Source organism: Penicillium canescens (genome assembly GCF_028828765.1).
Source record: "Penicillium canescens strain IBT 15451 chromosome Unknown utg000003l_segment0_segment0, whole genome shotgun sequence".
Classification (NCBI taxonomy): Eukaryota; Fungi; Ascomycota; class Eurotiomycetes; order Eurotiales; family Aspergillaceae; genus Penicillium; species Penicillium canescens.
Genome location: NW_026703965.1, coordinates 730,230 through 743,944, shown reverse-complemented (window position 1 = coordinate 743,944; position 13,715 = coordinate 730,230). Strand labels below are relative to the sequence as shown.

The 13,715-nt window shown below is 51.1% G+C and overlaps 6 protein-coding genes across 6 annotated transcripts; 4 read left to right on the top strand and 2 right to left on the bottom strand.

The window, feature by feature from the left end:
• Positions 1–420: 420 nt before the first annotated feature.
• Positions 421–1,698, top strand: N7446_003747 (uncharacterized protein; the record flags this gene model as incomplete). Its single annotated transcript, XM_058512496.1, has 1 exon — positions 421–1,698. The coding sequence occupies one exon, from the start codon at positions 421–423 to the stop codon at positions 1,696–1,698; it is 1,278 nt and encodes a 425-aa protein (XP_058373825.1).
• Positions 1,699–2,153: 455 nt separating this feature from the next.
• N7446_003746 (ubiquinol--cytochrome-c reductase catalytic subunit CYT1) lies at positions 2,154–3,440 on the bottom strand (the record flags this gene model as incomplete). Its single annotated transcript, XM_058512495.1, has 5 exons — positions 2,154–2,422; positions 2,481–2,878; positions 2,945–3,007; positions 3,121–3,272; positions 3,372–3,440. 5 exons carry the CDS (start codon positions 3,438–3,440, stop codon positions 2,154–2,156), a joined length of 951 nt encoding a protein of 316 aa, XP_058373824.1.
• A 1,116-nt stretch (positions 3,441–4,556) lies between these two features.
• Positions 4,557–7,328, top strand: N7446_003745 (uncharacterized protein; the record flags this gene model as incomplete). Its single annotated transcript, XM_058512494.1, has 3 exons — positions 4,557–4,668; positions 4,726–7,006; positions 7,058–7,328. The coding sequence occupies 3 exons, from the start codon at positions 4,557–4,559 to the stop codon at positions 7,326–7,328; spliced, it is 2,664 nt and encodes an 887-aa protein (XP_058373823.1).
• Positions 7,329–8,017: 689 nt separating this feature from the next.
• N7446_003744 (putative extracellular SCP domain protein Pry1) lies at positions 8,018–9,038 on the top strand (the record flags this gene model as incomplete). Its single annotated transcript, XM_058512493.1, has 2 exons — positions 8,018–8,326; positions 8,397–9,038. 2 exons carry the CDS (start codon positions 8,018–8,020, stop codon positions 9,036–9,038), a joined length of 951 nt encoding a protein of 316 aa, XP_058373822.1.
• A 274-nt stretch (positions 9,039–9,312) lies between these two features.
• EifCb (translation initiation factor eIF3 core subunit b) lies at positions 9,313–11,712 on the bottom strand (the record flags this gene model as incomplete). The annotated part of the gene is made up of 4 exons (XM_058512492.1): positions 9,313–9,747; positions 9,800–11,333; positions 11,394–11,586; positions 11,640–11,712. Coding segments are annotated over 4 exons (2,235 nt in total), but the record flags the coding sequence as incomplete, so codon positions are not given.
• Positions 11,713–11,852: 140 nt separating this feature from the next.
• N7446_003742 (SWIB/MDM2 domain protein) lies at positions 11,853–13,667 on the top strand. The gene is made up of 6 exons (XM_058512491.1): positions 11,853–12,019; positions 12,099–12,219; positions 12,306–12,442; positions 12,531–12,983; positions 13,039–13,089; positions 13,139–13,667. Exons 2-6 carry the CDS (start codon positions 12,213–12,215, stop codon positions 13,322–13,324), a joined length of 834 nt encoding a protein of 277 aa, XP_058373820.1. The 5' UTR covers positions 11,853–12,019; positions 12,099–12,212; the 3' UTR covers positions 13,325–13,667.
• The last annotated feature ends 48 nt before the right edge of the window (positions 13,668–13,715 follow it).

Sequence of the window (13,715 nt, the reverse complement as noted above, 5' to 3'; positions counted from 1 at the left end):
TGTTGCTCGGTTTGTTCTTCAAGATAATTTAGTTCTTAATCAGCCAAGACAAATGTGGAAGATAGCGTGCTCTCGCACAAGCCACTTGGAGCTTCCCCAGATTTGGAGCCAGGAATATGTATCATCTCCACTGCATCTCTTTAACATCCAACATTCATCTTCTCCCAAATCCTGCAATCCAAAACATCAATTCATCGGAAGACATAAGCTCCGAAATCCGTCCAATTTCTCCGTCCTCCGCGATTAATAATCGCCACAATCAGTACTTATGGATCGCGGAGATGAACGAACGCGGATGAAAACGAAGGACGAAATCGAGATTTATAAGCCATGCAGGTTTCCTCGCTAATCCCTGACTAACCTACTGGGATCAAAATACAGCCCAGTCACAGGCCCAATATTGCGATATATCCCATCAAAATGATACGCAACCAACTCCCACCCCAAGCAGACGAAGCAGTGCGCACCTCACGCTGCCGATTTAGCGCAATCGCACCCCTAACCCGCCTACGAGCCCTTCTTCCAGGCGCCATCTCCGGACCCACGGATCCAAATTACAAGTCCAATACCTCCCCCATCCCCAGTATACCCATTGAGCGCCGCCGAGCATCTAGCATCGCTGCCTCCCTCGACCAAGATGAAGGACTCGCAGAGAAGATCACCGAGCACGGCGTCGGCGTGCCAGATACAATCGCCAAGGAAGAAACAGTCCTCTACCTAGCCTACGGCTCAAATCTAGCATCCAAGACCTTCCGCGGTGTCCGCGGTATCAACCCTCTCTCGCAGATGGGTGTCTTCGTCCCAGAACTGCGACTCACGTTCGATCTACCGGGTGTACCATATGCAGAACCCTGTTTCGCAGGTACACAATACCGTGACCCATCTACCCCTCCAACCCACGATTTCGATTTCCCATTGGAGGATGACGAGACGGACGTTTCGGATAGTGAATACTTATCCGAGAAAGCCGCGCTGATGAGTCGTACACTGGAAGTCGAGGTTCATGGCGCGGGATATCATAAGCGGCGGTGGTACAAGCCCCTCGTTGGAGTTGTGTATGAGGTCACATTGGCGGATTATGCGAAGATCATTGCTACCGAGGGAGGTGGGCGTGGATACCGCGACGGCGTTATCGACTGTTACCCTTTCCCGGAGGACTATGATCCCTCAGACCCAGTCCCCTATCAGCCGAGTACAACCCCGTTCAAGGCGCGCACACTTCTCTCGCCTGCTGCTGATGATGCGCGCTTGAAAATGCAGTCATTGAAGAGCCGGGACTCGTCGCTTCTATCTCATGGTCCGAAGTTGTCGTGGTGGTATACGGTGTGTCTGCATTCCCGGCCTGATCCTGATTATGCGCAGCCATCCGCTCGGTATCTTGGGTTGATTAAGACCGGGGCGGAGGAACATGATCTGCCTGAAACGTACCGGGAGTATCTTGCTCAGATTCGGACGTATCGGATTACGACTACGCGGCAGAAGATTGGGAAGGGGATCTTCCTTGCGCTGTGGTTGCCGTGGGTTCTTTTGGCTTTGACTTTGTCGAAGATCTTTGCGGGTTCTGATGGTCGGAGTCCGCAATGGCTTGTTGCTCTGTCTAATGTTCTCTTTTCGGGAATGTGGAAGAGCTATGATCGTTTCTTTGCTAGAGTCTTTGGGGATGGTGAACGGACTCTGGATGATATCCCTGCTTGGTGAAGTCAATTGGGATTTTAGGTAGGTCCAATTGGAGTGTGCCGAGGTAGATACTCGCATATAAAGCTCTTGTAGATCAATTTGAAAGAATCACTATACAAGACTGGTCCAATTGCAAAGCGGAACTTACTGTACTATATCAAAATGATAGCACGAATCTAGGATCTTCACAATCATTCATCCATCATAATCACAAAGGAAATTAAATTCAGATGACTCCTCGAAGCACACAGTTTTCGAAAGGAAATGAAAAAAAGAATATATCTAGGATACAGATACAGGTGTTCGGGGAGCGTTCTAACAAAACAGACAGCAACCAATAGATAGACACAAATATGAAGAAAACGAAAGGCCTCTCCGAGACTTCCGTACCAAAGGGATTGTGGTATGGTAATTCCCCAAATCATACAAGGCCTCGTCAACCTCTCACGTTTTCCCACTCAAAAAGGGTCCGACATTTAGCGGCGGGGGCCGATGGGAGGGCTGTACACGATCTTTCTGGTCTTGAGAGGGGCCCACTTGTAGCGCTTGACCCAGACGCTGATGGCGAACAGACCAGTCAGGAGGGCGACGGCCTTGACACCCATCTTCTTGCGGTCGTCCATCTCGGGCTCGGCGGCCCAGTTGAGGAACTCGACAACGTCCTTGGCCATCTGGGAGGTGGTGGCGGGGGTGCCATCCTCGTACTCGACGACACCGTCGAAGAGGACACGGGCCATAGCAATACCTATTGAACACTGAGTCAGAAACGCCAAACAGCACGAGCGCATTGATTCGTCACATACCGGTACCGGGGAAGTAGGGGTTGAAGTTCATGCCCTCGGCGACGGAGGCACCAGCGGGAGCCTCATCGGGGTAACCAGTGAGCAAGCTGAAGATGTAGTTGCAGCCACCGTGACGGCCCTTGGTGATCAAGCTAAGGTCGGGAGGAAGAGCACCACCGTTGGCGGCACGGGCGGCCTCCTCGTTGGGGTAGGGGGCGGGGATGTAGTCAGACAGCTTTCCGGGGCGCTTTTCGATCTCGCCCTGGTCGTTGGGCTCGGTGTCGTACTCGTTGTCTTCGGCCATGGCCTTCATCTCGTCGACGGTGTGCATGGTACCGACCATAGAGCGCCAGGGGACACGGGTGAGGGAGTGGCAGGAGGCGCAAACTTCACGGTAGACCTGGAAACCACGGCGGAGACTTTGGTCGTGTTAGTAGGGTGTGCGATGAGAGCAAAAAATGTAACATAAGAATGAGGTCACTCACGCGGCGTGATCGAAAGTCTTGTTGAAGCGCTCATGCACCCAAGGGTACTGAGTGGCGTGGAGACTAGAAAGAGACAATCGTTAGCTTCAACTGTTGTTGCCGGCCTGATCGCACAATTCTCGGCTCGGTGCGGCGGAACAAATACGGCGATCCTCTTGATGAATGAAATCACTCACCCCTCCTCAGCGGGTGTCGAGGCGAAGGCCTCCTGGCCATAGAGATGGAAGTACCATGCGGCGGAACCGGCAGCCGCGGCAGTTGCGAGGGAAGCAGTGAGTGTGAGGGAGAAGGGGGAGGCGGCCTCGCCGGCGGCGGTGGAAGCGGCACGCTGTCGAATATTAGCAACGGAAGGCATCGAAGGGCCAATTTAACGTCGAAGAAGCGATTGTCCTCTTCCAGGAAGGCCAATGGGTTGGTGAGGTCGTACCGTGGTCTTCCCGAGGGACTGGCGTGCGGTGGTCCGGTTGGACACGCGCAGAATCGAACGTCCCAGCATGACGAAGTTTAACCCTCCAAGCAATTGAGAATGGATGGGAATAGGTGCTGTATCGCCAAAGCGAGAGAGGGGTGGGTGGGGAGGGGGAGGGGGATGAACAGGAGAGAGGTGCTCTTTGGAGGTTGAGGTCGAAGTCGAAGAAACTTGAACTTGATGATTACCCGGTCACTCTGATTGGTCCACGCGGGCGCTAGAAAACCGACTCTCGGAACATCGAAATTGACACTTTCATACTTCCAATGAATTGTATATAAAGTTGTCTATTTAGATTATATTCTAGCTGATTGGATTCTCTGTTATATGGCCGTGTTGATTCTTGTGTCAATTTGTGCTTCGGGTGCTACCGGGATGCTATACAAGCTAAACCCGCAACTTTTATACAGAAACATGACATGCTAGAGGCTCTGCAATGTGTTTTCTGTCTAGTTATACTATACTTCTAGCTGATATATCCACGGGTTCTGTGTTCCTTCGAACTTTAGCGATATCCCGGAATGTTCCTGAAGCGCACGCAATACTATTCTACAATTGCAATTGCACTATGTTCTTTTTCAATAATTTAGAAGCTTTGGTATAGTATTTCTTTTTCTGTGTCACACAATAGGCTAGCTGTACAAAAGAATGGGTACTTGGCCACACTATAATTTAGTCTAAGTTGGTGTAAATATATATATCTTGAGACTAACACAGCCATGACCTTTTTTGTTTTTTTTTTTAGTACCAAAGCCCTACTGCCACAATTAAGTATATCATGATTGAGGTTCTTTTGGCATTTAGTCAACCGGGCTAAATAACTTATTCGGATCCAGCAGATGCACTCACTCATTCAGCCATCCCATGGAGAGGCGGTGTATGTTCTGCCCAGAGGCGGCGTTGGACCCTGACTGCGGAGACCATGCAGCTCTGGAATGTTTCTGATTGCAGAAGATCCGAGTTATTAGACACAGATATGTCTACTTGAAGCCTAAACATCTGCTCCAACGGCTTTGTGTTTATTTACTGAGACCGATTGTCTCAAAACAACCCCGCGGGATAGCTGGCCCGAAGCCTTGGCCCCAACTTCTGGGCCACCCCAAGAGCACACTCTTTTCCCAATGAAGAGACCAAGAACACAAGATGCCAGGTGGAAAGAAAGGACCAACCGCGGCAGGTCCGCCACGCAGAGATGTGCTGGCCTCGCTACGCATGGCCTCAATGGAAGACATCTCCCGAGCTGCGCTTCCGGCAGGCACGTGAGATGAGGACATGGCATTGGCGATACAAATGCTGACGACAGAACAAACAGAAATCGTGTCTTCTATTCTTGACCACGTCGGTCCCGTCGATTTGATACGCGCAGCGCGGTCCTGCAAGCTTATGCACGAGATGGCCTATGATGACACCCGCTGGGTACACAAACTGAAACGAATCGGATGCTGGGACGAAGTCGACGCCAGAAAACATGCCGAGCATGTCTTTGGAACAGTCGCTAACAAGCAGGTCGTCGAGCAGCAAGAAGAGGGTGGTGGCAACGGAACGATACCTGCGATTATCATTGAAGACGATGCCAGCAATATGAACAGCCTGTCTGATGGATTTGATAAGATTGAGTTGGTAAATACGACGTCGCAGACTGACATGTTGGAAGGCCTGATGGATGATCCTACCCTGACAGTGCTGAAGCAGGCCAGGTCAATCCGGGGTGAGGCTCGTCAGGAATACGGCAAGATTCATGCTGCATTGTCGCCTTTCTACGAAGACATTGCACGGCGTGGGCCGTCGTCTGACAACCTGGTTTTCACCAAATATAAAGATCCCCAGGCCCAAGCGCAGATTCTCGCGCAATTACTGGCATTTTCTAAATGCGATATGACAGAAGGATGGGATGAAAGGCTGGAAAATCTGCAGGGTACAATGTCCATGTTTGAGACTGCCGCCTTGAATGAGTTCCGCCAAGGATATGAAACAGACGACATTGATGGGAACATGCGAAAATATGCCCACATCTTGTGGACACTCAATGGAGGACAATCTGCCGTGGACCTCTTCATCCATCATAATCACCTGATGACCCGAAAGTCCGAGTTTGGAAGCGTCTCTGACTGCATTGATGGATTGTCTGGTCAGATAAAAATGGAGCACACGCAGGCTTTCTTCACACGCCTCAGTGTTGCTTTCAACGAGCAGATATCCATAATGAACCGCGTCTTCCCCCCATCGTTGGATGTGACATCAACTTTCATGGAAAAGGTCGGGCAAGATGTGCTTTTTCCTTTCCTCACAGCCATCTTCGACGAGTTGCACCGTGTCAGTATCGAGTCATATCTGACTGCGATATCAATGACATTCGTTCAGTGCATGAATCTCTCTGAAGCTTTGCTTCCTACAAGAAGCTCCGAAACCAAGTTCGATGAATATCTTGATAATGTCGTGATCAAGATTTATGAGCCGCATATTGATCTGTATCTGGCAGAAGAGCTGGATTATTTCAAGAAAAACTGCGAGGCCACAGTCTCTGAATGGGACCGGCAGCTCTCTGAACAAGCGGCATCAACCGAGTCCTTTTTGATGTCGAACATCAACCGTCAGGCCGATAAACGAGATTTCCTCACTTCTTTCAAGAAAGTGATCATGATGCCTGTCAATATCCTGCCTAGTTTCTCGAGCGCAAAAACAAACGAAGAGCCGAAACCCGACACAGAGAACAGTGACAGCCCTGTGGCGCCGAAGAGTCCAAGTCGATTCTCGACAATATCATCACCCGCCCCGGTGGTTGTTGAAGAAGTCCCTACCACAGAACTGGCAGCCAAGGCGGCTATCATGAAGTCAAAAATGGAGGGTATCCGCTCATTGTTCAGCATTGAAATTGCTCTTGGCCTAGTCCATTCGGCCAAATCAAGCCTAGAAAGAGCCGCTCAATTTGTACGGCTTGGCGGCGAGTTTGGAGTGGCAGCTAAGCGACAGTGCCAGGCAATCTTTGTGAATTTGCTCCGCATCTTGGGACACCGACACGTCATCGTCGGCTTCGACAAAGCAGTCAGCCATCTCTCCAACTACCGACCCCGCGAACAAGGGGAACGAGACCAATCCGGAGTCGAGCCTCTCGTGACATTCTTGGAGCTGGTCAACGTCGGTGACCTCATCTTGCAGATGATGGATGTATTCTACGAGCAGGAGTTGATCGGTACCAGACTTACCGATCGAAACGACTTCCTAGATCCAGCCGTAAAAGAGAAGAAGAAGTTCGAACAGATGCTCGACGAACGGGTCGCGGCTGGCCTGAACAAGGGTATTGACGTCCTCATGGAAGAAGTGGACTACATCTTGGCAACAAGGCAACTAGCCACCGATTTCAATCCCGGTGTTTCCGCCGACCCACACCGACAGACCATGGACGTCGGCATCAGTGAAGTCGCTGCGGCAGTAGTAGACGTAGTATCATCGCATACGCAGATGCTCGTGGGAAGCACCGACAAGAGCACACTAGACGTGTTTAACCAAGAAGTCGGACTCCGCCTCTTTACAGCTCTCTGTAAACACCTCAAGCGACAGCGCATCAGTGTAGAGGGCTCACTGAAGCTGATCAGGTATGTGCCCCTTCTCTCTTTTACGTCAATAATCAAGCTGACCGGGTTTAGCGACATGAACCATTACTTCAAGTATATCCAGACCCTGAAAAACAACGAGCTCCTGCTCTATTTCACGGCGTTCCGTGAACTTGTACAGATTTACCTGGTTGATCCAGGTCACGCCAAAGAACTGGCCACTCTCATCGCTGATGCTGAGCGGTTCCATGGAATCTGGCGCGTGGAGGAGGTTTATGAATTCGCGGAGCGCCGGGCCGATTGGTATCAGGTCAAGAGGGATGTGGAACGAGCCATGTATGGCATTGGGTGCAATGTGATGTAGATGGATTCATACGATACCCAGGGGATTGCATAGCGTATTCGTGCATGTTGGCGTAGCTTACATAATTATATTTACTTCGAATGCGTTGCTTCAAGTTTACAGTTATATATTTGAACAATATAACAAGGTAGACAATCAAGTAATTAAATATTCAACAAAAGAGTCAAATAAGTCAAGTTGGCTGTTTTTGGACAATCTGCAGCCCTAAGTAACATCTGACGTCAACCACGGCGGCTGCTGGAACGTCGCGCTGCACCTGAAACGACATCCAGACTTTCCGATCCAGTCACTCGGTCAGGTTGTATCAGACAAGCATAAATAGAAATGTCTTCAGAAGCCACTCCAGATTTATTTCCCGACCGTAGATCGCAGTTGCAGGTACGCAGTCCGAACCTCCGAGATGATGTACCTGACGATATCTAGATATCCACGGTTCTGACTTGTCGTCATTGAAGTCTCAATAGAACCCCAGCAATTGAACGACACCCTGACAATAAGAAAGGCAATTATTGTTTCCCATTCACGGCGCTTCGTCGCAGCTTAAGACGCCAACCCCAGACTCAGATCCAGATCACAGATCTACAGTATTCCTTCTATCCCATCTATCCAAAAGCATGGGATAGCAATCCTCAACTTCAAATATAATACCTCAAAGTCCCAGGGGCAAGACAAATACCCTCACCACTGCAATGTCACAACCGAAGCTTTTCACTCCAACCCGATGGCTGTCCATCCTCCCACTACTCACTCTCCTCTCAATACCAATCACAAAATCCCAAGAAACAGTCTGGGTAACAGTTCTAGCAACAGAAACAACACACGCCACACCAACAGCACCAACAGCAGCCTCCTACACCTCCCTCAGCGAGTTCAAGGATACAGTGCTGGAAATGACGAATGAATACCGCGCCACGCACGATGCAAACCCACTCTCGTGGAATGATACTCTAGCTGAGTACTCGAAGAAATGGGCGGATGCTTGTATATGGAAGCATTCGGTGCGTTGTCCTATCCCTACCCCCAGAGTACATCCCATGTGAATGAGTACCATGCTAATTTATATCGCAGCATAGTCCCTATGGCGAGAATCTAGCCTACGGCTATGCAAATGCCTCCGCAGCTGTCATCGCCTGGGGCGACGAAGGAGCCATGTATAACTTCGGTAAACCAACCGGGTTCACAGAGGAAACGGGGCATTTCACACAGCTTGTTTGGAAGGCGACCACGCAGGTAGGGTGTGCAGCTGTGAACTGTGGGTATACGCACGACAAGCGGGATGTTGATGTCAATGTCGATTTCGGCGATGGAAATGGAAATGAGACTGGAGAGTCGGATGAGGACGGCCTTGTTAAGATGAGGGTTGCACCTCGTGGAGAAGGAAAAGGACATGCGCGCGCTCAGGGGTGGTATGTTGTTTGCGAGTATACGCCCGCTGGCAATGTAGTTGGGGCGCATGATTCTTATTTTAAGAAGAATGTTTTGCCTCAGGTGAGGGATAGGACTTCATCTACTTCTACTTCTACCTCGTCGTCTTCGACGACGACTAGCGCGGCTGAGACGTCTCCGTCGGAGAATGCGGCTACTTCTACTACTGTTGGGAGTCAGAATCAATCGACTGGTGGAGGGATCAGGTATGGACTTGACTCGAAGCTGGGGATGATGCTTGTTGCCTTGGGGACTCTGGGGATTGGGATGGGGCTTTATACATGAAAACGTATGTTGAAGGAAATACAATGAACTTTGCTAAGAACTGGTTTCGTAGCCATCTCTCATGCTTATCCACATTGCACATTTCATCGGGAGGCGCACCGCTCGATCTATTGAATTTTGGAATGTCCCGATCCTCACTGGGCTTGCCCAGGGAACCTAAAAGAAACACAAGGGGACAGAAGGCTGGGTTCAGGCACAGCGAAACGCCAGCAGCGAAACAGGGGAAAAAGAGGAACAAAAGGAAACACATTATTTGCGAGAATGGAAAAGACGGATTCATTAACCAATGACCTCCTCGGTCTCTTCGATAATCTCTTCCACCATCTCCTCGACCACGGTCTCGCCCTGGTCCTCGACAACCGGGGGAGCGTCGCGGGCGGCCTTGGGTGAGTCGGCATCCTCGGGGGAATCCAAAGGCCTCCTTCTCCTCGGCCATGAGCTCCTTCTCGCGACGGAGCCAGGCGACCCACTCGTTGAGCACGCGCTTGCGGGTCTCGACAACGGCGGTGTTGGCGATGTCGACGGCGTACTTGTCCTCCTCGTCGAACTCCTTTGAGTACTCGCGGAGGTTCTTGCGCACTTGCTTCTGCTCCTCCTTGCTGAGGAGAGTGGCGGGGCGCGGGCGCCAGCTGAACTGCTTGAACTTCTCGGTGGGGTTCTCTGAGAGCGTGGTGCCAGAGAAGGTGTGCATGTTCCAGCCGTTCTCCATCTATTACGTAGTTAGTATGATAGTTTAGATAACGTGAGCAGATAGATCTTACCGAGTGAGTCCAGACACTAGCGCTGGAGACGACGTAACGACCAGTGGAGTCCCAGTCAATGTCGGTAACACCGTAGTGTTCGACGGTCTTCATGAGCTGAAGGTTGGCGGCGAGGTCCTTCTCGGCCTCGACCTTCTCACCCTCGAAGTCCATATCCCAGAAGTCAAGATCGAAGTTGGTCTGGGAGTGGACGGTGGCAACGATAACGAAACGGCCCTTGGGTGACCAGTAGATACCGTTGCTGGTCTTCTTCTCGATAGTCCGCACCAGCTTGAAGTTACCACCGGGGTGGCCCTTCTTCTCGGGGGCGAAGAATGAGACAGAAGTCTTGGGGAGGACGGCAGCACCAGCTGCTGCCTCGCCGTTTGTGATGACAACGAATCGGGATCCATTGGGCTCCCAGGCGAAGTTAATAACGGTGTCCTTCAGACTGTCAACAACCTCCACGGGCACACCCTTCTCGCGAACACGGAAAATCTCCAAGTTAGTAGCCATGGACTTCTTTGACTTGGAGTGACGGTCGACCTTGACACAGACGTAGGCACCCTGGGATTGCCAGTGAAGCTTGACGTCGGAAACATTGAACAGGTTACGGGTACGGACAACCTCTTTGGAGGGAACGCTCATCATACCAACACGAGCGGGATTGCTGCCGATCTCAGGAGTCCAGAAGCACATCAATTGTTCGTACTGCTTGATACCCTCGCGGCTGACGGTGGCAGGGGACCACTCAAAGTCCATAACACCCTCGATCTTCACAGATGTGCGGCCGAGGAGGTTCATGTTGGGGAGTTCGTAGATGGAGATGGACTGGCCCTGGAGCATACGAGCAACGTACTTCTCGTCGGCGGACCACTTGAACGCGGGCCACTGGACCTTCTTCTTGGGGGCAACATCACCCTCAACGGCGGCAGGGGCGGCCAAGTCGTGCGAGACAAACGAACGGAGAGGCTTGCCAGTTTCGATATCCCAGACAATGATGTTCTTTCCATCCTCCTCGTAGGTCAGTAGAGGATGGCCTTCCTCGACTTGAATGGGGCGTGCGGACCACGTCGTCAAGTAGCCCTCAAGTGGCGAGAACTCGATCAACTGAACGTAAGGGTGAGGGAACTGCTTTTGCTTGGAGAAGGAGGCGCCGCCCCAAAGTTGGACTCCCTGGGGGTGGACGGAGGCAAGGAAGGTTCCCTTGGGGGACCATTGGACGAAAAGTTGGGTCCAGTTAAGGCGATCGACGACGTTCTCTGGTGGGTTGGACTTGTTGTTCCAGAACACACCAACCTTGTCATTGCGATACAGGGCGAATTGATCACGGGCGTTGGGATCTCCCATCCACGAGCGCAGGTGCTCCTTCTCCTTAAAAGGCTCCATAACGGGGGCCTGGTACTCCTCATCGATGCGACCTTCACGACCATAGCGCTCAATATCCATCAACTTGTTCACGGCTAGAGTGTGCTTCTTATCGAGGGGAACGCCGTGGAGTTGCTTGACGGCAGCCACTGCCTGCTCGGGGGTCTCGTATTCGACAAAGGCGAACCTATTTCCTCCAGAGGTTAACCAAATGCCTTCCTAATCGCAGATATTATCCAATACGCACCCTTCGGTCATCTTCTTGTCGTTGACGGGCATGAACACGGCATCTTCGGAGGTGTTGCCGACGGAGTTGAGTTTTCTCAAAAGGAACTTGACGAGTTTCTGTCGGCTGTCCTCGGGGACTACTGGGAGGCCGTCGATGACAATAAATGTGTCCAGACCCTCCTCGACCTTCACTTCATATTGCGCCTTGAGATCTAGACGACGCGTTAGAGAGGGGCACACAAACACAAAGAAATCTTGCACTCACCGGAGAAATCAATCTCCTCCTCCTCTTCCTCGTGGAGGTCCTGCTCGGACAGTGTATCGAAACTGGGCGCCATGCTGGGTGTACCGGAGGCGTCTATAGTCCAGGAAAAGATCGGTGGAATCCGTCCTGATGGATTTTCGGGCAGCACAAATCTGGCGGGCGGCCAATTCTTTGTGCGAGCCGGGCTCCATGACTGAGTCAGCCCTGAGTCAGCACATGCTTAGTCACTTCCCCAGGATCACCTGGGCATCATGATAGTGCTCTACTTGAAGCTGTTTGCGCTCCTCTAATATTGCTCTCTCTTTGTTTGACCATATCTTCGTGCACTGCCTCTATAAGATATCTTTCCCTGCTGTCTATTTTGGCTTTCATTTGTGTTGGTATGATTCAATGCCCCGCTGGTCCTAAGCGCCAGTGCGACTTGAGTATAGCCCACCTGACAGCTCCGATCGGCGACAGCTCTCCCTTGACCACCATATTGTCCTACGCATTTAGTGAAGCTCCCAATTGCACGCCGTGGCTCTCACAGCTTACATTTCTACCTGTCATATTATCTTCGTGATCCAGTACAAGATGCCGTGTAAGTTAACGGCCTCGGCGTTGCCCCGGTGCCAACTACCGATTCTTCGAAGGACCTCCGAACTGACCCGTCAATATGCGCAATAGTATCGTCCGAAATGCGCGACAAATATACCGAAATTATCGACACGATCTTGGCCGAGAGTGATCTCAACACCATCTCTGAGAAGCGGATTCGCAAAGGTCTCCAGGAAGCCGTTGGCTATGATCTCACTCCGCAGAAGGTCAGTCAATCACCGTGATATGTTACGCCAAGGTGTCTTTGTGCTGTTGGCGATTTGTGGTAAAGCAGTGTTACTAAAATCTGCAAAGACGGAGATCAAGCAGCTCATCATGGAGCGGTTCGACCGATTCGCCGAGCAGAATGGTGTCGGGTCGCCCGAGGAAACCACTACAAGCAATGGCCAGCGCGATGGCGATTCAACTTCTGCTGCAGTGCCATCCCCGCCTCCTTCGTCGTCCCCGGTGAAGCGCCAAGCTTCCAGCGACGTCACTTCCGAGCCCGCCAGCGCATCGCCGCCAGCTAAGAAACACAAGTCCGATGATGTTGATGCGGATGCGATGTTCGCAGCAAGACTCCAAGCTGAGGAGAACTCGCGCGCGCGACCAACTCGGGGAGGAAACTCACGACGGGCGGCTGCTCCTAAGAAGAAGACCAAGAAGGCAAAGACATCAACCAGGGTCAGGGCAGAGGATGATTCAGATATTGGCTCAGGCTCAGAGACCAAGGAGAAGAAGGAGGTAAACCGGAATACTGGATTCCATGTATGTATCGGCCTCATCTATCTAGCGCTGCCCGGCAGTACTGACACTCCCATAGAAACCCTTGAACCTTTCGGAACCTCTCTGCGCTTCTGGGAGAAATCACAGTGTGTTCAGCCGATCTTTCCGTTATGCTTTCCTTGCTAATATAAACTCAGCTTTCGCGGCCGCAAACCGTCAAAAAGGTCTGGCAGTACATTCGTGAGAACGAGCTCCAAGATCCCAGTGACCGTCGCCAAATTCGATGCGATGATGCCATGCGTGCTGTCTTCAAACAGGACCGAGTCCATATGTTTACCATGACCAAAATTTTGAACCAGAATCTGTACAATCCCGACGAATAGTCACTTGTGAGAGATGACTTTGATCATGGAAGGACAGGCTCTAACCCAAGTCCTGTCTCATAACGATTCTCCTTGGTTTATCATTCTTTTTGCAATGCATGTGGATGCTGGCGCGGATATTTTTATTAGCAGTATTTTAGCAATTTTCTGTCGCCATTTATGTTATTTGACTTGATCGTGCCCTCCAGCGGGTGTTGGTGTAGCATTTCCCAGATGAATTTATAGTCTCAAAGGTCCTCGCCCTCGGTCATTGATCCTTAACCCCGTGGATTTGCATCCTTAAGATGTATATTATATTAACCCCCGATTGGGTATGAAGTGAACCTCTATAAATTTGGGAGTTGCGAAACCAGCAAGCAAAAGGGTGTTGTTGGCCAGTACAGTATATGCC